General features: G+C 35.7%; 1 protein-coding gene across 1 annotated transcript in view; it reads right to left on the reverse strand.

Annotated features, from left to right (window-relative positions):
* Positions 1-23,339, reverse strand: part of LOC107588599 (myosin-binding protein C, slow-type-like) — a 34,148-nt gene extending 10,809 nt beyond the window's left edge. Inside the window, 24 exon segments of the mRNA XM_016276787.1 lie at positions 465-653; positions 829-933; positions 1,012-1,171; positions 1,268-1,404; positions 1,492-1,598; positions 2,296-2,461; positions 2,607-2,773; positions 2,878-2,983; positions 3,125-3,249; positions 4,114-4,122; positions 5,208-5,340; positions 6,268-6,431; positions 12,734-12,742; positions 13,249-13,305; positions 14,601-14,652; positions 15,134-15,251; positions 15,346-15,494; positions 15,609-15,719; positions 18,399-18,440; positions 19,027-19,068; positions 19,678-19,728; positions 21,336-21,587; positions 23,159-23,230; positions 23,233-23,339. Of these exon segments, the coding sequence (XP_016132273.1) occupies positions 465-653; positions 829-933; positions 1,012-1,171; positions 1,268-1,404; positions 1,492-1,598; positions 2,296-2,461; positions 2,607-2,773; positions 2,878-2,983; positions 3,125-3,249; positions 4,114-4,122; positions 5,208-5,340; positions 6,268-6,431; positions 12,734-12,742; positions 13,249-13,305; positions 14,601-14,652; positions 15,134-15,251; positions 15,346-15,494; positions 15,609-15,719; positions 18,399-18,440; positions 19,027-19,068; positions 19,678-19,728; positions 21,336-21,587; positions 23,159-23,230; positions 23,233-23,305 (2,596 nt within the window). The 5' untranslated portion in view covers positions 23,306-23,339.
* Between the last annotated feature and the right edge of the window lie 1,175 nt (positions 23,340-24,514).

Genomic DNA, 24,514 nt, shown 5'->3' on the forward strand with positions numbered 1-24,514 from the left:
CGTTCCCAAACGGGAACAGAAAAGCTCTGGCGTCTCTGCAGTGTCTTTGACTCGCTTAATGGGATATGCGTAAATGATCATTCTGTGTTATGTTACATAATAGAAACGGCGCTCATTACATAACTGATTTGAAGAGATACAAAATCCCATTGAGGCATCGTGAGAGGGTGTGTCATAGAGGGAAGGTATGTGCCATCTAGTTGGCTACAGCATGGGGACTACAAACCAAGATGGCTGCCCAGTCCCGAGCTGATAGCAAAGTGACTGGCATCTTCTTTTGTTAGAATGTGTTGAGAGAAGCTGGAAGAGTTTTTCTCTGTTGTAAGTTTTGGAGTTTTGAGGTGATGATTAAAAAGAAACCTGCGGCCTGGACTTGATTTGTGAAGCAACCCACACTTTGGTGATACTGTACCTCTCACGATGCCACACCATTGATAATACAGATGGGCCACTCATGTACTCACCCAGGGGAATAAAAGGTTTGGAGGGCTCACTGGGTTTGGAGACGCCGATAGCATTGACTGCAAAGATTCGCACCTCGTATGGCACACCTTCAATCATCTTTTTCGGCTCAAAGGTGGTCTCTTTGCAAAGGTCGAAGTTCAGCCTCATCCATCGAGAGCTCTGTTTCTTCTTTCGCTCAATGAAATATCCTGTGATATATAAACAGAAGCATGAATTCACTTGTGCTGATGCTTGTGTGGTAGTGTAATGAGATTACAGTGAAATTTCACAGCATTTTTCAACATCATTTGAAATAAAACCTAAAATTAACAAGCTTCCAAAATATCAATATGATGCTGTTTTTATGCACAGTAGTTGATTTACCAAGGATGGGGGAACCACCATCATAGCGTGGCGGCTCCCATGTCATAGTGCACCAATCTCCACCCACATCAGTAACCAGAGGAGCCTCAGGGGGATCTGGGATATCTAGATAAAACAAAATATGGTACAATTTACAATGTCATCACCCAAACAAACATGTTCCCTCAGAGGGAAGTGTCTTACCTACAACTTTGATTTTTATACTAGCTGTGTCCTCTCCAGCTTCATTCTGAAGGACGATCTTGTAGTTTCCGGTATCTTCTCTTTCTGCGATATCAATAGTGAGGCAGGTGTGGTCTGCAAATGTCTCTGCACGCATCCGACTTCCTGAATCAAGGATGACCTGAAACAACCCATGAGCCCAGTTTAATCCAGGTGTTTCTGGTTATATTTTTTTATATTTTCTTCAGTCATCGTTTTTCTACTCCGCTCTACTCACACGTTCTCCCTTCATCCACACGACTCTGGGTGCTGGTTCTCCACTAATAGGGATCTCCAGCCGGAGTTTGTTTCCAGCCACAATGACCACCGTGTTATCCTGGGCATTCAGTGCCTCTAAATGCACCCTGGGTGGATCTGCAAAGTTGATCCAAATGGCATTCATTCAGAGAGCTTATTAGCATAAATAAGAATTTTGGAAGAACTTTTGGATTGTTGCTGTACCTATGATGTGTACTTTGGCAGACAGCGTCTGCGTGTATCCCTCAGGAACAAAGGTATAATCACCGGCATCCTGAATAGTGGAGCTCTCAATGTCAAGGTTGTGATTCCTGTAAGTTGAAAAGTAAAAATAAAAAAAAAAGAGAAATCTATGGAAGTCTGTTTCCACCACAGAATTTAAAAAAACAATAACAATAAAAGGTAATTGCGTCTTTTTATCTGGCTATTTTTCTTGTGATTCTGAGTTTATATATTAAAATTCTGACTTTTTTCTCACAATTCGGAGTTGTGAGATATAAACATGCAATTCTGAGAAGAAATGTCTAAATTGTGAGATATAAACTCACAATTGCGAGGAAAAGAAAAATCAGAATTATGAGAGAAAAAGTTGCAATTAACTTTTTTATATTAATTCCATGGGGGGGGGATTTGTGAGACGAACTCAGAAATTCAGAGAAAAAAAGTCAGGATTGTGAGATGTAAGATCAGAATTTAGAGAAAATGGCAGCATTGAGATATAAACTTAGAATTGTTATTATATTATATTATATTATATTGTATTTTTATGAAATGAAAATGGTGGCTGGTTGTCCAGCTAGTGACCAGTTAGAAACCAGTTACCATGTTCCACAGCTACTAGCTTAAGCTGGATTTCACAATGAAGTCCAGTTGATACAGTTATAGTTTTTGTTATAGTTTATAGTTTTAGTTATTTTATATATGTATAATTATGTGCAGTATACTGTATGAGTCAATGAGCAGATGTGATTGGGATTGGTTTAATACTGAATGAGTAAGTTGGCATACTTGGCTCTGTGCATAATGCTGATGCGTTCGCTTGACTGGACCAGCTGGCCGTTCTTGTACCAGCGGCCCGGGACGTTTCCAGGGTAAATCTCACAGTTCAATTTAAGAGGTTGACCCAACGACACTGTCACACTCTGTAGATCCATTAAAATCTTCAAAGGCTTCACTGGATAATCAAGAAAGGTAACAAGAAACAAAAAGACACAAATGAATGAATAGCAGAGAAAGGAGTGAAATAAAGATGTTTTTGATTCAAATATCTTTAGAAAGTTCCTAAAGGCAATTATAACTCTCTAAGAGCAATATCTTACAATCAATTTGAACGTGAGCTTCAGTGGTGCCCCCGGTGGCCATCAGGGAGTAGGTGCCAGTGTCATCCTTTGTGGCATCGTCAATGATCAGCCAGTGTTTGGTCCCCTCGGACTTCACGCGGTACCGTGAACGCACCCCTGTGGGGACCTCCACCCCATTCTTCATCCTGTACCAGACAGACAGCAAAGAGGTGAAGCTTTTTTGTCATTTTGCTTTGCGTGTCAAACACAAAATTGGGTATTAAACACCTAAAATTTCCATCGCACATACCATCTAACTTTGGCTCCTTCCTCAGACACCTCACACTCCAGTTCAATTCTCTCGTTCACTGTGGTTTTTACAGGCTCCAGCATTTTCACTATGTTCACAGGCAGTTCTACATAAGAGGACCAAAGGAGACCGAGAGTACATGATCAAATCATTGGCAGGCAGTGTTTGGGAAAGTTGTTATAAAACGATCAGTATTTATCAGTTCTGTCACTTTTTGAGGATGAAGTCATAGGCTGGTAAGACGCACCTTTCACAAAGAGTTCAGTGGTGCACTTCTCTTCTCCTGCAGTGACTGAGTAGGCAGCATCATCGTTTATCTGACAGTTGTTAATAACCATTATCCGTTGAGTGCCTTTGTGCTCAAAGATATACCTGCACAATCAATTTAATAGTTACTGAAAGTTAAGGCTATTTTTACTTCACATCCTTAATTTAACATTAGTTGGATTCATTCATTCATTCCGTCAGTCTTAATTGATTGTCATTTATTCATTCATTAATTGGTTTATTGGTCTTTATTTATAGATTGTTTCATTTATTCATTCCTGTTTTTATTCAGTCAGTCAGTCAGTCAGTCAGTCTTTTGTTTATTGATTTCTTTATTCATTTATTCATTCATTCTTACAAAAAAGTATTTTCTTTATTAATTGCTTTAATTCATTCCTTTAGTCTTTCTTTTATCTTTCTTTATTAATTCAGTCAGTCATTCTTTTGTTTATTGATTTATTAATTCATTCTGTCTTTTACTTATTCTTTCATTCAATCTTATTTATTGATTGCTTTATGTAATTAATTTCTTCATTCATTCATTCATTCTTTCTTTATTTTTAATGAAAATTAGGAAAAAGAAAACAGAAATAATTAAAATTGTACAGAAGTTAATTCTGTTCCTTTAATTTGATCTGATTGTAATTTGCTCATACTGTAAATACACCAAAGTTGACCCTGCTTTGGCTTGTTTTGGAACTGTTTTCATTGGCAGAGAAAATATAGACAAAATAACTAGCCATATTGTGTCTAAGTTGTGTGTGTGTGCTGATATTCAGTACAATAACATTCTTGCTTGTGTGATTGCTGAATTGCTTATAGTTTTGTTATTGTCATTCCATTCAACATATGCAATATATTATACATAAAACATGGCACTGAAAGCATCAGAGCAGATGTATACAGCAGAAATTAGGTCCCTCCTTTGGTTCAGATATACAAGACAGTCCTGAGGACTGGCTGACTTACTTCCTATTACTTTATGGTGAACAGAGGAGCCAGAACAGCCGGCGCAGAGGATGGAGAAGGTGGAAGTGGAGGGAATGGCAGACAGGTGGGATCACCATTGGATAACAGACAGAAAGGATAGATAGACATCATGCCTAGATCAAACAGTGCTGGAAGAGCTATTAGTGTTACAGTTACTGTTTATAGAGAGAGGGGGAGAGAGAAAGAGAGAGTCCTCCAAAAAGCAGGGAATACTGGGATAGACATCATTGAAGATAAGCAACCAGAAAGCTGCACCGACCACCCAAATGGCTTTAATTGAGTTGCTCTGAACAACCATAAGAAGTGGGTTGAAACATGTTGCCTTAATTTTAAAAAAAATTGAGTATTATTATATAAACTATACACTCCTTGCAGCATTTGTAAAATGTTTAGCATAAAAAAAATAAGAGAGATAAAATCTTACAAATAAGATAATAGAAATTGGATTTTTGAATTTTTTTTGTAGCACTTTACACACTATCACAAAACATTATTTTGTGTACATTATTTTATCTTTAAAAATATGAAAAAATGTAACTATTTATAATAAGAAAAAATTATATTACATATGATAACAACAATATTTGTGCAGCATTACCATAACATATTTCTTCATATCATTAGAGATAAATATATGCATTTAATGTACAAATATCAGGCAGCTTTTGCAACTCTATTAAAGTCCTGTGAGGGTGGAGGTGCCTTTTTCCTGTACAGTTTGCTGTTGTTAATTACTCATTGTACACTACATTTAAAACTTCAAATGTAGCTCAAGAGCTTCACATTGGCCTTCAATCACATATGTCCTTTAAACATTTCTGGAAGTTATCATAGGGCACAGAGTAATGTTTAAAGAACGTTGCGTGTTTGCCGGGTATGAAATGCTGATGGTTCACTTGTGTGTGTATCATTGTGTGTTTGCTGCAAACAGAGTCATTTCTGAGTCCCCTGTGACCAGCAAGCCAAAGAACACAATAAATGAAGGGTTTAAGCAGGTTGGTGTTTACGGAAGGTTTCACATGAGTGTGTTTCTGAATGTATAAAAGAGCATGTAAGAATAGGAGGTGACATACTTTGGAGTAGGGCGGATCTCTTGTCCATTCTTGTACCATTTTAACTCCACAGTCGGGTCAGCAAGGTCCACGACTAATCGGATCTTTCCACCTTTGTCCGCCTGATATGCAGGTTCCAGTCTCTTGGAAAATGCTACAGTGGAAATTTAAAGTAATAGTTCACCCCAAAAAAATAAATAAATTCAAATAAAAAATGACTGATAATGTACTCACCCTCAGGCCATCAGAGATGTAGAAAAGTGTTTTTTTCATTAGGATAGATTTGGAGAAATTTAGCATTACATCACTTGCTCACAAATGGATCCTTTGCAGTGAATGGGTGCCGTCAGAATGAGAGTCCAAACAGCTGATAAAAACATCACAATAATCCACAAGTAATCCACATGACTTCAGTCCATCAATTAGCATCTTGTGAAGTGAAAAGCTGTGTGTTTATAATAAAGAAATTATTAGGGCATTTTTAACTCTCTATCCATAATATTGCTCCAGTGAAAAAGTCATCTGAATCAGGAGAAAAATATGCAGAGATCAAGCAACGTTTACAATTGAAAACAGTCCGAAACAGCTCATAACAAATATGTTGGTAGTTTTGATGTGAGAGGTGTTATTATGAATTATGGATTCGTATTTTTGTGAACGGTGCTTGATCTGTGCATATTTTTCTCCAGATTCAGAATGATTTAAGGTTAAAATGCCATGATGTTTCATACAAGTGCACAGCTTTTCACTTGTTAATTGATGTGCACAAGATGTTAATTGATAGGCTGGCGTCATGTAGATTATGTTGACGTTTCTATCAGGTGTTTGGACTCTCATTCTGACGGCACCCATTCACTGCAGAAGATCCACTGGTGAGCATGTGACATAATGCTAAATTTCTCCAAATCTGTTCTTATAAAGAAAAAAAACCTCATCTACAGCTTGGATAGCCCGAGAGTGATTTTCAGCAAATTTACAGATGAATAACAGTGTTTCAACTGAAGAATTTTACATTACATGTGAACTGAATACTGCACATTTATCAAGCAAAGTAAACATCCAATAGAGTTTAAATCAGCACCTTCACTCTTTTTCTCTTCCTTTTTGGTTTTCTTCAGTCTTTTCAGCAGGCCTCTGAGATCAGTGATGCCATACGTAAAAGCAATCTTCTCATATTCATCAGGTCGGGCCTTTTTCAAAATCTCCCACACATCCACCTCTGGAACTTCCTCTTGCTTGTGCTCCCTGACATCACAGAGCAGTAAGACAGTAAGAGGCCAGAGGTCATGGCTATGGCTCTTCAACATGTGTTGAGGAACCAGATCGCTATGTAGGAATGTGCATAGGCTTTAATATGAGAAAGATGGATGTTCCACTATTATTCTCCTTATTTCTAGTTCCTCAAGACATGTCACACAAAGAGATGGGCTGGATAACCAGCATATGTCATTGGTAACCTGTTACAGGGAGAGATGCCTCACTAGCTTTTAGCTACACAGTGGTTCACATGATCAAGGAAGGGATGGTACTGTGTTTATGACTGGAGACAAGAATTTAGTGAGGAGCTACAGTACTACTTTTAAATTTCACTATGATTGGAAAGGATAAGGTCAGTAAAAGGGGGAGAACATTGTGTTATCATGTGGTTAACACATGATCGTGCTCATGATGGATCTACAGACTAAAATCATTTACTAAAAGAGAAGTGTGACATTTGTTTCAGTGTATTATAATGTCATTTATATTAGGACGATTTATAATTTGGGCTGTCAATGTCAAATTAATTTAGTACAGGTCTCAACATGTGTTTTTAAAGGTTTTAACTGTTTAAATAACTTGAAGTGACATAAACATCATATTAAAAAAATATGCGGAGAAAACATAATTATATAAATATTATGTAAGCAAGTATTTAGTTTTATTGTTGGTGTGCTTAATGTAATTATATGTATAAACCAACAATAAAAACAACGAGCAGAAAGAAAATAATTTAGATAGATGGATAGATAGCTTGATTGTAATTCATTTGAATACATTTTGGTTTATTATTATCATATTTATCATTTAATTTTTCATTGATCAACAGCCTTAATTATAATTCTTAATTCATTAATAGCAATCTATTGACTCTGTCCTGTAGCTTAAACTGTACCCATCTCTTTGCAGGAGTCCTATCTAAACACGTCCACCAATGTAGTTGTTTACTTTTATATTAGGGTTAGAAGTCAGGGTTTATTGTTAGGAGTGAATATTGTTGTTATACATGATCACAGTCGTTAAACATGATCAGGGTGTGAGACAGTTAAATTAGTCGTCATCAGTATTTGTCATTCAGCCCTCTTCTTACCCAGACATTTCCCTGAATGTCCGGTGGTAACATTATTATTTTCATGTTTTAATGTATGTTTCAAATCTGTAGTTGTTCAGGCAAGTATTAAGAACACTGAAAGTTTGCAGTTGCAGTTGCAGTTGTGTGTCTTGTTTCTCGAGTATAAATCAAGATTACATTAACAAAAGTAGCGATAACACTATTTCACAGCTTCATGTAGAAGTGTTCCATCAACAACTCATAAATGAGTGGAAAATTTTTCCCTTTTCATCAGGTTCTGTTGAAATTCTGACCCAATTTTAAAGGGTTGTTTCCATCATTTCTGAGCATTGCTGAATCTTTTATGAATGCTGTCTTTAAATAAAGTGTTACCAGACTACAGTAGGCCAACACTCTTGCTTATACAGTTCCTGTTCAGGTCATGCTTGGGAAGCTAAAGGATTATAATACTTACCAGTGATAACGTCTAATCGTTTAATTACCTACGGTACTAACCTGCCTTGTCTGAAAGCGTAGGGAAGAAAAAAAGAGACAAGCCAGGATAACTTTTTTCTCAGTTATGCAGGAGTTTAGCTTCTGCTAGTTAGCTAACAACAGAACACTAAAGCAAAACCTCATGAAAAAAAGATGCTTCTAGAAGCAAAACTCAAAAATTAAGGTTGTTTACTGTGTGTGAATCCAGTATTTCCTTTATGTTGGCAACAAAATACACTTGTTGATACAATCTTATTTATATGCCAAAATGTGTATTAATAATAATAATAATAATAATGGCACATAAATAGTGTTATCCACATTACAGGATGGTTAAATATTTTAAGGGGAGTAGTTGCATTGTTGCAATAAATAACATGAAGAAACTTATTTTAAGAGTGAAAAAGATACTGTTTTAACAACAGTGTAAAATAAAGTATGAAGAAAAAGACACCCCTGTAAGGGCTTAAGATAAAGAATTGGTCCCGTTGGGGGAACAGACTTGAGTTCTCACCTATGTTTGAGAAGCCCACTAAAGTCAAGCTCGCCTGCATCGTCTTGGCCATCAGTGCTGTTGTTCACAAGAGATTAATGGAAACTGAATCAGAAAATTCACAAACATCAGATTCAAACAATGCTAAAAGAACAACGCAAGTGCCTCCAATCTCTGCATCCAAATGAATGTAGAATTGAGGTGTACACAAGAACCTTTTCGCGTGGCAGCCGAGTGCGAAAGCACTGGCGTTGGGCGAACTGATTTGTGCACAAGCTACCAAGGGTGATCCCAGTGGACTCATGACTGATTCTCTCAGAGGTACTTTGGGAGAACAGTATGAGCTTGGATAGTTTGCGTTGCTTTCTGACACATTGTTGGGGTGGAAGCTCCCAATGCAAGCATTGGCCTTTGAACAGTTCAACACATTGGTTTGGTCGACGGGTTGATTTGATGGTAAATATTTTTGACAAAATGGTTAACTGAGAACTTTCTGGTAACCCAGTCCTTCAACAAACCATGTTTATGTACATCGGTTTGTTTAGGATTACTGGAACAGAAGTCCTGGTTTAATTGAGTAAACATTCACAGAGAAGATCTTCTGGCATTTTAATGCAACATTTCTCCTGGAAAGTAATATTTTAAGATTTTCAAGTATCAAATATGATTTACTTTTAATTCTGAATGATATTGTAACATAATTTCTGTAAAAATGAAAAAAATGCTTGATAATAGCCAGAATTTAGAAATGATCTCATAGCATACAGTAACATTATCATTTTGTATTATTATTATTGATTTTATCACTAAAAACACAGTTTATATTTTTTGCCATTTTTTTTTAACATTGCTATACATTTCTCTTAATAAAAATAGTTTTCAGGGAGGATGTTCCCCCTTTACCTTCTTTTGAAAGCTGAGCGGATGTCAATGTTTTGAGAACCGTCTGAGACTTCTGGGGAAAAAACAGCAGAAATAGAAATAGAAAAAAATGAAACACAGCAAAGAGATTAAAATGTACACTACCATTCAGTAAGTTATTTTTTTTTAATGTTTTTGTCTCTTATGCTCACCAAGACTTCATGTATTTGATTATAAAATAGAGTGAAAAACAGTAATGTTGTGAAATATTATTATAAATTGCTGTTTTCTATTTGAATATATTTTAAAAATATAATTTATTCCTGTGATGCAAAACCGATTTTCAGCAGTCATTACTTGTCTTCATTGTCACTTTTGATCAATTTAATTTAAAATCATACTTTTGAACGGTAGTATCGGTGTCTTTGAATATGTGTCTGTCGTGTTGAATCAGAAAACAAACCTTTGATCTCCAGGTCAAAAGAGCAACTATCAAATTTGTCTTTGTAGTTGACCTCACATCTGTAATTCCCTGCATAGTTCTCCTTCGCCTTTATAATGTGCATCTCAAAGGTGTGAATCTACAGCAGAGGGAAACCAATGCCAAATATTACTAGAAGAATAGGAAAGTTATGCAAATGCTTCTTCACAATACATTGTTTGAGTGGGATCACCTTGGTAAAGCGATCGAAAGATTCTTTAAGCTGCAGATGCTTCCCAGTCTTGCTAGCCAGATCCATCCACTTGCCCTTGAACCACTTAATGGTTGGTTTACGAAGCAAGTCTTTGGCCTCCACCTTAGCAACGAAGTTGATGTCTCCACCTTTCAAACAATATAATAGATGGTTTTATTGAATAAATGCTGCAAGATCTAAAAAGATGTGCACAAGAGCCTGAGATACTGACCTACATTGATGGAACCACTCTGAGGCTTTTCAATCAATAGAGTCGAGAGCGGCGGAGTCTCAATCTGTTTGTCGATCTCCTCGGGAGGCTGGCCGTCCCCCAGAGACCACACTAACCAATTAGGAGAAAGAACACACTTACCGCACTCGTACATTTTTGGTTACTTTTTATAATAACGTTCATTTTTATTAGCATATTATGATACTTAATAGGTAATTACAGTAGTTAGTGCACATTCAAATGTTAATATCTCTATATTTCTATATAAATATATTAATATGCATCAAATTTCTTAATGAAAGTTATTATAAAACATTTGAAATCCATATATCTTCCAATCATCCACACACACACACACACACACACACAAGTACTCAACAAACACACAGTGACACATCGTCATCACACATTGCTGCCACAAAGCAACATGGAAAGCATAAAGACACTGAACAATGACCTTTAAGAGGGAAAAGAGAGAATCGGTTAACATATGTAAATATACATTGTGTAGCAAAATCATTTCGAAAAAATATTCAGATTGCTCAGTGAGATTTCACAGATGTTTTTAGTCAGTGATCAATGATGAGATTAAATCTTTACCAAATAATATTCTGACCCATGCCATTCATTTTCCTATGGAGTGTGAAAAGGCAGATGATCTCCAAAACCCCTCAAGTTTTTTTCAAGACGGGGTTTGGGATTATTTCACCGCTCTGGCCAAATGTACCCATGTGCCGGTTTCATTTGGCTGTCCATTGTGGGAAAAATTAGGCACTAAAAAGCGTCTTATCGCTTAACATATTCCTATTGCATCCTGTGTTTCTGGCTTCTAGGGATCAGTTAATGCTTCTACAGTAGTTATAGAATTACCTGAGTCTTTTCTCCCCCTGGTTGACTCAGGGTTGCTATCATCTAAACAGAGACAGAGAGAAATTTACAGCATATTATAATAAATATTACTGTAAAGTCCATTGCGGCCAACAAACACACTGTAACACACAATGGCACACAATTCCACATATAAAACATAAATAGAACGCAGGAGCAGGTTGTTAATGACACTCTATTTAGCGAAATGTGGCATAATGGTTGCATTGTTCCATACATGTTCAATTGTCTTTCCAGGAAACATCATGCTTGATTGTGCTCAGAATATTTGTATATTACATACAACTGTTAGCCTAGTTTTGAATTACTTAAAAATATCAGGGATGTTTTAGCTACAGTACTACTTTTAAATTTCACTATGATTGGAAAGGATAAGGTCAGTAAAAGGGGGAGAACATTGTGTTATCATGTGGTTAACACATGATCGTGCTCATGATGGATCTACAGACTAAAATCATTTACTAAAAGAGTGACATTTGTTTCAGTGTATTATAATGTCATTTATATTAGGACGATTTATAATTTGGGCTGTCAATGTCAAATTAATTTAGTACAGGTCTCAACATGTGTTTTTAAAGGTTTTAACTGTTTAAATAACTTGAAGTTACATAAACATCATATTAAAAAATATGCGGAGAAAACATAATTATATAAATATTATGTAAGTAAGTATTTAGTTTTATTGTTGGTGTGCTTAATGTAATTATATGTATAAACCAACAATAAAAACAATGAGCAGAAAGAAAATCATTTAGATAGATAGATAGCTAGATAGATATAGATTGATTGTAATTCATTTGAATACATTTTGGTTTATTATTATCATATTTATAATTTAATTTTTCATTGATCAACAGCCTTAATTCAGCCTTCTTAATTCATTAATAGTAATCTATTGACTCTGTCCTGTAGCTTAAACTGCACCCATCTCTTTGCAGGAGTCCTATCTAAACACATCCACCAATGTAGTTGTTTTCTTTTATATTAGGGTTAGAAGTCAGGGTTTATTGTTAGGAGTGAATATTGTTGTTATACATGATCACAGTCGTTAAACATGATCAGGGTGTGAGACAGTTAAATTAGTCGTCATCAGTGTTTGTCATTCAGCCCTCTTCTTACCCAGACATTTCCCTGAATGTCCGGTGGTAACATTATTATTTTCATGTTTTAATGTATGTTTCAAATCTGTAGTTGTTCAGGCAAGTATTAAGAACACTGAAAGTTTGCAGTTGCAGTTGCAGTTGTGTGTCTTGTTTCTCGAGTATAAATCAAGATTACATTAACAAAAGTAGCGATAACACTATTTCACAGCTTCATGTAGAAGTGTTCCATCAACAACTCATAAATGAGTGGAAAATTTTTCCCTTTTCATCAGGTTCTGTTGAAATTCTGACCCAATTTTAAAGGGTTGTTTCCATCATTTCTGAGCATTGCTGAATCTTTTATGAATGCTGTCTTTAAATAAAGTGTTACCGGACTACAGTAGGCCAACACTCTTGCTTATACAGTTCCTGTTCAGGTCATGCTTGGGAAGCTAAAGGATTATAATACTTACCAGTGATAACGTCTAATCGTTTAATTACCTACGGTACTAACCTGCCTTGTCTGAAAGCGTAGGGAAGAAAAAAAGAGACAAGCCAGGATAACTTTTTTCTCAGTTATGCAGGAGTTTAGCTTCTGCTAGTTAGCTAACAACAGAACACTAAAGCAAAACCTCATGAAAAAAAGATGCTTCTAGAAGCAAAACTCAAAAATTAAGGTTGTTTACTGTGTGTGAATCCAGTATTTCCTTTATGTTGGCAACAAAATACACTTGTTGATACAATCTTATTTATATGCCAAAATGTGTATTAATAATAATAATAATAATAATGGCACATAAATAGTGTTATCCACATTACAGGATGGTTAAATATTTTAAGGGGAGTAGTTGCATTGTTGCAATAAATAACATGAAGAAACTTATTTTAAGAGTGAAAAAGATACTGTTTTAACAACAGTGTAAAATAAAGTATGAAGAAAAAGACACCCCTGTAAGGGCTTAAGAAAAAAAAAAAGCACAAAAATAAGAAAGAATTGGTCCCGTTGGGGGAACAGACTTGAGTTCTCACCTATGTTTGAGAAGCCCACTAAAGTCAAGCTCGCCTGCATCGTCTTGGCCATCAGTGCTGTTGTTCACAAGAGATTAATGGAAACTGAATCAGAAAATTCACAAACATCAGATTCAAACAATGCTAAAAGAACAACGCAAGTGCCTCCAATCTCTGCATCCAAATGAATGTAGAATTGAGGTGTACACAAGAACCTTTTCGCGTGGCAGCCGAGTGCGAAAGCACTGGCGTTGGGCGAACTGATTTGTGCACAAGCTACCAAGGGTGATCCCAGTGGACTCATGACTGATTCTCTCAGAGGTACTTTGGGAGAACAGTATGAGCTTGGATAGTTTGCGTTGCTTTCTGACACATTGTTGGGGTGGAAGCTCCCAATGCAAGCATTGGCCTTTGAACAGTTCAACACATTGGTTTGGTCGACGGGTTGATTTGATGGTAAATATTTTTGACAAAATGGTTAACTGAGAACTTTCTGGTAATCCAGTCCTTCAACAAACCATGTTTTTGTGTACATCGGTTTGTTGAGGATTACTGGAACAGAAGTCCTGTTTTAATTCATTAAACATTCACAGAGAAGATTTTAATGCAACATTTATGCTGGAAATTAATATTTTAAGATTTTCAAAGCCAAGTATGATTTACTTTTAATTGTGAATGATACAGTAACATCTAATTTATATATTTCTAATATAAATAAATAATATATCATTATACATGATATCCCTGATAAATTTCACCTATATGTGCTGTGAAAAAAACGGCTTAATAATATCCAGAGTAAGTAAATGATCTAATATCATACTGTAACATTATAACTTTTTATTATTATTATTTTATTATTGATTTTAATACTAAAAACATGGTTTAATTTTTTCTGCCATTTTCTTCTGAACATTGCTATACATTTCTCTTAATGGTTTGTTGAGGATTACTGGAACAGAAGTCCTGTTTTAATTCATTAAACATTCACAGAGAAGATTTTAATGCAACATTTATGCTGGAAATTAATATTTTAAGATTTTCAAAGTCAAGTATGATTTACTTTTAATTGTGAATGATACAGTAACATCTAATTGATATATTTCTAATATAAATAAATAATATATCATTATACATGATATCCCTGATAAATTTCACCTGTATGTGCTGTGAAAAAAAACGGCTTAATAATATCCAGAGTAAGTAAATGATCGAATATCATACTGTAACATTATAACTTTTTATTATTATTATTTTATTATTGATTTTAATACTAAAAACATGGTTTAATTTTTTTCTGCCATTTTCTTCTGAACATTGCTATACATTTCTCTTAATAAAAATAGTTTTCAGGGAGGATGTTCCCCCTTTACCTTCTTTTGAAAGCTGAGCGGATATCGATGTTTTGAGAACCCTCTGGGATTTCTGGAGGGAAAAAACAGCAGAAATAGAAATAGAAAAAAATTAAATACAGTAAATGGATAAAATGTACAGTACCATTCAAAAGTTTGGGTTCAGCAAGATTTTTTTAAATGTTTTTTGTCTCTTATGTTCACCAAGACTGCATGTGATTAAAAATAGAGTAAAAACAGTAATGTTGTGAAATATTATTACAAATAACTGTTTTCTATTTGAATATATTTTTTAAAATGTCATTTATTCCTGTGATGCAAAGCTGTCTTTTCAGCGGTCATTACTTTAGTCTTCAGTGTCACGTGATCTTTCAGAAATCATTATAATATACTGATTTGCTGCTCAAGAAACATCTTCTGAAATCTTTTGTAACATTATAATATGAAGTCTTTACTGTCACATTTGATCAATGTAAATTAAAATCATACTGACCCCAGACTTCTGATTGGTAGTATTGGTGTCTGTGTTTGTCGTGTTGAATCAGAAAACAAACCTTTGACCTCCAGGTCAAAAGAGCAGCTATCAAATTTGTCTTTGTAGGTGACCTCACATCTGTAATTCCCTGCATAGTTCTCCTTCGCCTTAATAATGTGCATCTCAAAGGTGTGAATCTACAGCAAAGGGAAAGTCAATGCCTAAAATTGCTAGAAGAATGGGAAAGTTATGAAAATGCTTCTTTACAATACATTGTTTGAGTGGGATCACCTTGGTAAAGCGATCAAAAGATTCTTTAAGCTGCAGATGCTTCCCCGTCTTACTAGCCAGATCCATCCACTTTCCTTTGAACCACTTAATGGTTGGTTTACGAAGCAAGTCTTTGGCCTCCACCTTAGCAGTGAAGGTGATGTCGCCACCTTTCAAATAACAATATAATAAATGTTTGATGTTTTGAAATGTTGTGAGATCTTAAAGATGTGAATAAGAGCTTGAAAATGAACAAAACCCATTATAAAGCTGCAATTACTGACCGACATTGATGGAACCACTCTGCGGCATTTCAATCAACAGAGTCGAGAGTGGCGGAGTCTCAGTTTGTTTTTCGATCTCCTCGGCAGGCTGTCCATCCCCCAGAGACCACACTGACCAATTAGGAGAAAGAACACACTTACCGCACTCGTACATTATTGGTAACTTTATAATAACTTTCATTTTTATTAGCATATTATATAATACTTAATAGATACAGTGGGTATAGAAAAGAATCACCCCTTTAAAATAATCACATTTTGTTGCTTTGCAGGCTGAAATGAAGATGGACACAGTTTTTATTTTATCCAACTGTATTTGCTCAGTGCAACTTATAACATCCAAGTGAATGTTTATAACTTATAACATCCACAGACTTTCAACTGTGATCAGCTGTGGTCATTTTGATTAGCTCAGCATGAAAGGAGATTTCCTGGAGCATTTCAGTCCATGGTAGTGTAACTGAAGCAAACAATCAACTATGTGTGGCAAGGCACTGTCAAAAGGGAAAGTAGTGGACAGGCACAAGTCAGGAGATGGATACAAAAAAAATTCAAAGGCTTTATCAATGGCTAGAAGCACAGTGAAGTCTATTATTAAGAAGTGGAAGGTATTTGGTACAACACAGACCCTCCCTGGATCAGGACGTCACTCCAGACTGGATGAAAGAGTCAGGAGGAAACTGATCAGAGATGCGACCATGAGGCCTACAGCAGCTCTGAAGCAGTTGCAGGAATTTATGACAAAGAGTGGTCACTGTATGCATGTGACAACAATATCACAAATTCTCCACAAATGTGGCTTTTATGGGAGCGTTGCAAGAAAAAAGCCACTCCTCAAGAAAGGCCACATGCAGTCACGACTGAGCTTTGCCAAAACGCACCTTGAAGATTCTGAGGCAGATGAGACTAAAATTACTGAATTATTTGTCCTCAACACCAAACGATATGTCTGGCGGAAATCCAATACAGCTCACCATCCAAATAACAGCATTCCTACAGTAAAGCATGGAGGTGGTAAGAATCTCTGCAGCAGTGACTGGAGCACTTGTCAGGATAGAAGGAAAAGTGGATTGGGCAAAATACCGTCAAAATCTTGAGGAAATTCCAACATGACAATGACCCAAAGCACACAGCAAAACTGACCACATACAGTAAAGCATGGAGGTGGTAAGAGTCTCTGCAGCAGTGACTGGAGCACTCAGGATAGAAGGAAAAGTGGATGGGGCAAAATACCGTCAAAATCTTGAGGAAATTCCAACATGACAATGACCCAAAGCACACAACAAAACTGACCACACAGTGGTTAATGGAGAAAAAAGTGAATGTCCTTGCATAGCCTAGACAGAGCCCAGACTTAAACCCCATTGAAAATCTGTGGAATGACTTGAAGACTGCAGTCACCATCAAATTTAACTGAACTTTAGCAGTTCTACAAAGAAGAGTGAGCAAATATTGCAAAGCCTAGATGTGCAAAGTTATTAGAGACATATCCCAACAGACTAAAGGCTGTAATTAAAGCAAAAGGTGGTTCAACAACATACTGTCACAAGGGGGTGATACTTTTTCCATTTCAATGAGTCTGTGTTTTTAATTACATGTTGCTGTTATATCTTTCACTTGGATGTTATAAGTTGCAAGAGTAAATACAGCTGGATAAAACAAAAGCTGTGTCCATCTTTATTTCAGGCTGCAAAGCAACAAAATCTGATTATTTTAAAGGGGGTGATTCTTTTCTTTAATTACAGTAGCTAGAGCACATTAAAATATGAATATCTCTATATGACTTGAAGACTGCAGTCACCATCAAATTTAACTGAACTTTAGCAGTTCTACAAAGAAGAGTGAGCAAATATTGCAAAGCCTAGATGTGCAAAGTTAGTAGAGACATATCCCAACAGACCAAAGGCTGTAATTAAAGCAAAAGGTGGTTCAACAACATACTGTCACAAGGGGGTGATACTTTTTCCATTTCAATGAGTCTGTTTTTTTTATTACATGTTGCTGTTATATCTTTCACTTGGATGTTATAAGTTGCAAGAGTAAATCCAGCTGGATAAAACAAAAGCTGTGTCCATCTTTATTTCAGGCTGCAAAGCAACAAAATCTGATTATTTTAAAGGGGGTGATTCTTTTCTTTAATTACAGTAGCTAGAGCACATTAAAATATGAATATCTCTATATTTATATTTAAATATAATAATATGCATACAATTTCTTAATGAAAGTTATTATAAAATGTTTTAAATCCATATATCTTACATTCATCCAATTGCCTTAACTGACACACACACACGAGTACTCAACAAACACACAGTGACACATCGTCATCACACATTGCTGCCACAAAGCAACATGGAAAGCATAAAGACACTGAACAATGACCTTTAAGAGGGAAAAGAGAGAATCGGTTAACATATGTAAATATACATTGTGTAGCAAAATCATATCGGAAAATATTCAGATTGCTCAATGAGAATTCACAGATGATTTTAGTCAATGATCAATGATGAGATTAAATCTTTTCCAAATAAAAATATAAACACTCATTTTCCCATGGAGTGTGAAAAGGCAGATGATCTCCAAAACCCCTCAAGTTTCTTTCAAGATGGGGTTTGGGATTATTACACCACTCTGGCCAAATGTACCCATGTGCCGGTTCCATTTGGCTGTCCATTGTGGGAAAATTAGGCACTATAGAAAGCGTCTTATGACTAGACATAGTCCTACTGCAGCCTGTGTTTCTGGCTTCTATGGGATCAGTTAAAGCATCTACTGTAGTTATAGAATTACCTGAGTCTTTCCTCCCCCTGGTTGACTCAGGGTCGCTATCATCTAAACAGAGACAGAGAGAAATTTACAGCATATTCTAAGAAATATTACTGTAAAGTCCATTGCGGCCAACACACTGTAAACACACAATGGCACACAATTCCACATATAAAACATAAATAGAACGCAGGAGCAGGTTGTTAATGACACTCTATTTAGCGAAATGTGGCATAATGGTTGCATTGTTCCATACATGTTCAATTGTCTTTCCAGGAAACATCATGCTTGATTGTGCTCAGAATATTTGTATATTACATACAACTGTTAGCCTAGTTTTGAATTACTTAAAAATATCAGGGATGTTTTTCTTTAAAATGAATTAAATATGATAAATGAATGTTATAATATTGTAACAACTATTATAATGTTTTAGCAATGCCAGTGTCATAAAATTATGTTTTATAGTGACATAAAAGATAGAATGAGCAAAGGAATTTATGCATTGGAAAGTGTTACAATGTAAATTTAAAGGGCAAGGCTTTACTGTAAATAACGTTATTAAACCTGAACCTGTTTGATCAAATTAATGTTCACATATAATCTCTGGGTAGAAAGTAATAGGGGGCATTAATTAGTAAAAGACTCTTACTAGGAAGGTCAATAGAAAGTTTCTTGGGAGTGCTGCCGTCCTCTGTGAAAGAAAACAAAATATTATTTATTATGAGTATCTGTTTTTGCCAAGTGAAGGGATGTTTATTGGCCTAAAAATGTAATGATGAAAAGTCTAATTTAATCAAACATTGCATATTTTGACAGTTTTTTTCTTTTAATTAATTTTCTTCCTTTTCCTTTTTATTTCCTTTCCCCCTTAATTTGATTTGAATTTACAATGCATGTAAAACATCATTAGAACATTGTATTAAATGCAAAAACATGAATTATGCATTTCTGTACAAGCATTATGTGTATAAATACTGTATACACATCAGATGTCTTCTGCATCTCTTCCTTTATATAGATATGATTACATATTATATAAAGGGTCCAAATGCTTGTAGGAATCAGGCAAAAATCACAAACATTACGTGCATGGGTTTTGCACATATGTTCCTTCAACTAGAGCTGTAAATATACATTTTTAGTCCCAGCTTTAGCTGGGTTTATTCATAAATTCTTATTCCTTCTGAAGTATTTGCTTTATTTAGAATTTCAAAAGCTCACCTGACATTTTTATAGCAAGAACATTAGTAAAGAAGTGTAAAGAGTGGTTTGATGAGGATGGATCGTCATGGTTACCAACCTGCTGAAGGTGGAGGTGATGGGGTGCTGGCGGTGACATCATCATCTTTATCTGAAATAAAGGTGTGATTGACACATACACCCACCTATCACTGAACTCCATTTCCAGCCGTAGACCAAACTCAGCATGCATACATGAACTTTAAATTCAACATGAACCCACTTACAAGTAAAAGATGGAACAAGCATGACAGTGACTTTGTTGTGGCTGTGTATACGTGTGTGAGGAGGAAGTGCGATAAGAGTGTGCCCTGCAAGACAGAAGCGATATGTATACAACCACATGCTTATCTGATGGCCCGCCAGGCCGTGAAGCAACACACATGTGGATGAAAGGAAGTGTGAGGTTATATTTTGGCTTGCCGGTGAAACCCATGAACATTATTTTGCAATACACAGAGAAAAGCTATGCTTCAATTATTGCAGAAGATTCATTTTGTTGCTGCAGGAACAGATTCAGCAACTTTATGCGCCCTGAATGTCTATACTCGAATACTTGACAAAGCCACATTATTAAAGCTTCAGAGACAACGCAGCGAGTATAAATGCTCAAAGCACATATACACACATCTCCACACAAAACACACACTGACTGATATACTTCTCTGTACTCCTTTGTCAAACAATACCTTTTTTAGGGGTAGCTTTTGTCTCAGCAGACTTCTTCATTGAAGGTGCTGATCAGTATAAATTTAAATGTTAGTGGACACACAAATACAAATAGACTACTTATAAACTAGATTACAACATCTTAGTCGACTTTTCTTACTCTTTTGGACTTGCTCCGGGATGTACATCACACACATGCATGCTAGAGATCACATATCTTACAGGCACTGTCAGTACAGAGCTTTAAAGACTACAGAAAGTGGAATTAAATATAACATTTGCATCCTAAAGTTGTAAAAAGAAAAGAAGAACTTCCTGTGAAGGACTTTCCTGTGCAGGTTAAAATGAAAGAAACCTTTGAGTCTTTGGATGGTAGTGAGAGATCTGGTATAGAAACACCGGGGTCAAAACATGTGGTGCCGTTAAAACATTACAGATCCAGATCAGATCGAGAATATCAGATGATTAGACAAGTTAGACGAGTTGAACATCCCTGATGGGTTCAACAAAACAAAATATGATGGTTACTGATACTGGTTATTGATGCTTCTGTTGATATCAGTGATTAGGAAAGTTTTGTCCTTATTTCAGCTTTGTCGGCTCCATATGTACTTGACCCAAACTGTATGCAACTTGCAGTGTTGGGGAGAAAATAACTAAGCAGTCTTACTTTAGTACATATTTTTAGTAGTTTAACAGTACTTAAGTACTGTATATTTGACTTAAAAAGACTAATATGGAGAAAAAGGCTCCTTTATTAAGGTCACATGACCAGATGAATACCACTCATCTCAATAGCCCGTAATGGTCAGTCAAAAAACTGAGTGCACCTTGAAATACTGATGTCGTTAAGTAACTATTGCTTTGTTCAATCTATGTTTTTTTTTTAGTTCATTAGTTTGGAATGTCCTTTAACGAATCTTCTAAAGTTGTCACTCAGTTGCGATTCTCATTGTTTTTCTGTAGCTTGTAGCTTTACAAACTAGTTTCAAAGTAGCTTCCCCAACACTGACAAGTTGTTATTGGGGTTTTACTCTTAGCAATACTCACCAGGAACTTTTGAAGTGCCGGGCTGCTCTTCTTTTACCTCGACCCGCTTCTCAGCCTGTGTTGGCTCTGGTTCACTGTGCCCGTTTTCTAAAGGCTGTGGGTCTGTGACCTCACCCTCTACAGGTTCTAGTTCAGTCACCACAATTACTACAGTTTGTGGCTGAGGGGCTTCAGCAGCAGGTATGGGCACGGCCGCCTCTGGTTCTGTGATTTTCACTCTGGCCTCTGTGTCTTTGGATGCCACTTTAGCCTCTGTACAGCAAACACAGCCAGGCTAGAGCAGCAAGACTTCAGGAAGCCACCTTCAACCCAAATGCTTACACATGCACAAACTCACATAGATGTAGAGATGCCAGATTTGCATGTGTGGTTTGATATACATAATTATTTAGATTGAATTTTATGGCATTTTTCAAGTTCATTTGATTATGGTCAAGTGACCAAAATAGATCTTGTCACTGTACATCTATGAAACTGTAAATCCCCAAAGAAGCAAAGTACAACAGGCTGTGCAAGCATCTGCTTGTGCAGTATTAAAAATTGAAAATTCTATTAATTATTCTCATGCACAAAATGTCTAAAGATGTTTAAGTATATTTTTAATATAAAATGAAATGATATATAAATACATATAAGTGTATATATTTATTAATCTGCATTGTATTCAATAACTAGTAAATACTGAGAATGAATTATTCTCATGCATAAATTACATATGGTTTACATATAGTGTATATTTATAAAAAACAATGTACGTTCATAATAAAAATTATAATGTTATAACTATTCATATATTAATATATTATACATTTAACAGTTTTTTTAAATATCCATATATTTGTACACAACAACTACAGTCAATAATGAGAATGAATTGTTCTAAATACATCATTTTAAAATAAATAATAAAAGTATAATATAATATTATATATAAATAGTATAAATTGAAATGTTTCCAATATCCATATATTTCTACAGAACAACTACAGTCAATAATTCAAATTAATTTTTCTCTTGCGCAAAAGGTTTATTATGGAAGCCCGTTTCAGAGAAATAAAGTCAGAATTGTGATATATAAACTCGCAATTGCAAGAAAAAAAGTCAGAATTGCGAGTTTTTATTACCTTTTTTTATTTTTTATTCAGTGGCGGAAACGGGCTTCCATAGAAACGGGCTTCCATAGTTTATAGATATGTTAATTTAATGTGTATTTTTATTTAAAATGTTCTTTATATTAAAAATATACTTTAAAATAAAAATAGAATATTAGTATAAATATCATACATTTAAATGTTTAAATATCCATATATTTGTACATCATAACCACTGTCAGTGTGAATTTTGCATTTCTACTGCAGTCAACTTTATTTTGAAAGCACAATAAACAGTTGATGCCTGCACAGATGTCTTTCTGTGGTTGTCCTTTGCTTCTTTCATATACTATACCTTTTCATCAAATTTCTCCATATACAGATGTGCATTTGCGAAGAAAAATATCCTGCCATCCATAAACTAGTATAGGCATTAGTACAGATGCAGGTGTGGGTTAAGGTGTGGGCATTCATTTGTGTCAGTATGAACCCTTAAAAACTGTGTGTGTGTGTGTGTGTGTGTGTGTGTGTGTACTGTGGTTTGTACACTTATAGTTTGTGTGCTGATTTACCTGAACTGTTGTGGTCACAAAGTGATAATTTGGTGGAAATCACAGTGGAACAAACACAAACACTCTCACACACGTGAGGCAAGAATTTCGTGGGTGAAACTGAGATGTGAAAGAAACCCGAAGGAAGGGGAATAAAAGAGTTACATGGTTGAACACCTACCTTTCGGTGTCACCACAACCGAATTCTTAGATGGGGCGTCACCAGAGTCTGGGGCAACATTCTCTGAGTATGTGACAGACATAGCGGAAGAATGCAAGTGCCTCTTTCAAAGCATGAAGCGTCAGCAACACATACAAACACACACATATGCCGAAGGACAGGAGACAATACTATATACTCACTCACAGACACTTATATACATTTATATACAAATATATATATATATATATATAAATGTTATCACACCAACACCTGTGCGCTTCTCCTTGTTTAGCCTCTTGATATTTTTGACATCTCTCGTTTTGTTTGCTGTCTCTGTCAGTCCATCTCTCCTACACTGGGTGTTTTTATTTTTTTATTTTTTTTATTTTTTGTCTTGCGCTATGTAAATGTAACTAGTAAGAGTAATTATTATTAATATTATAAATCAAGCTCTTTTTGCATGTGAAGCAGCCTTCTCAGACCCATAACCTTTTATCTCTCTTTCTTTTGATCTTGTGCATGTTGTGAGAAGAGCACTATATCTATGTAATTAATAATAATAATAATTTTAAATAAGTTGTTTTTACATATGAATTAGTCTTTTGAGACACCTAATCTTATTTTATCTCTCTCTTTTTTTGTCTTGTGCATGACGTCACCCCACAGATCACGTCTTTTGGACCTCTCTGCTCAGATTTGGCAATGACGTGGGTCCTTCCACCCATTAAAGAGCCATTTATGTCACCGTTGAGCTGACTGGTGTGGCATTCTGCCCGTTTCGAGACCCCCCTGGCTCATCCAGCAATAACGACAATTCTGAAAGGTATTGTTTTACCATCGTAGCGCAGCACAACAGAATGCAGGTATGTTCAGCTGTCCCTACAGCCTCCATGAGGACAGCAGGCTCATGGTAACCCCCTACACACGAACAGTTGTTAAAGCTGGCCCTCCAGCTTAATGTAGATAGAATTTAAACCTCATTTATTAAAGAACATTTTCAGTTACATGCTTTTTGTCTGACAAAGCTAATGCACTGCAGCTAACTTTTTATTGTAACGACCAGCACAGACTTTAAAAGATTCATAAAAAAGTGTATGAAAGCATGGATACAGCTTTTAGTTTGAGAATCAATCTTTTTTAATTGTATAAGACTGTAAAAAAAAAATAAAAAAATACTATTGTATGTGGAAGTCGTGCTAACTTTGCTGGAGCAGGGAATGACAGGCATCGGATGTGTTGTTTCTCTTGGAGTTGATTTATGAGTGGATCTGACATGAAGGAGCGACACTTTGACTTCTTTGACTGAGAAAAAGTGAGAGTGAAATACGCAGGCCAAAATGATCACTCACACAAGTAAAAGTTGGCAGTTGGCTG

This window comes from Sinocyclocheilus grahami, unplaced genomic scaffold (assembly GCF_001515645.1).
Source record: "Sinocyclocheilus grahami isolate Dianchi unplaced genomic scaffold, SAMN03320097.WGS_v1.1 scaffold1.1, whole genome shotgun sequence".
NCBI classification, from domain to species: Eukaryota; Metazoa; Chordata; class Actinopteri; order Cypriniformes; family Cyprinidae; genus Sinocyclocheilus; species Sinocyclocheilus grahami.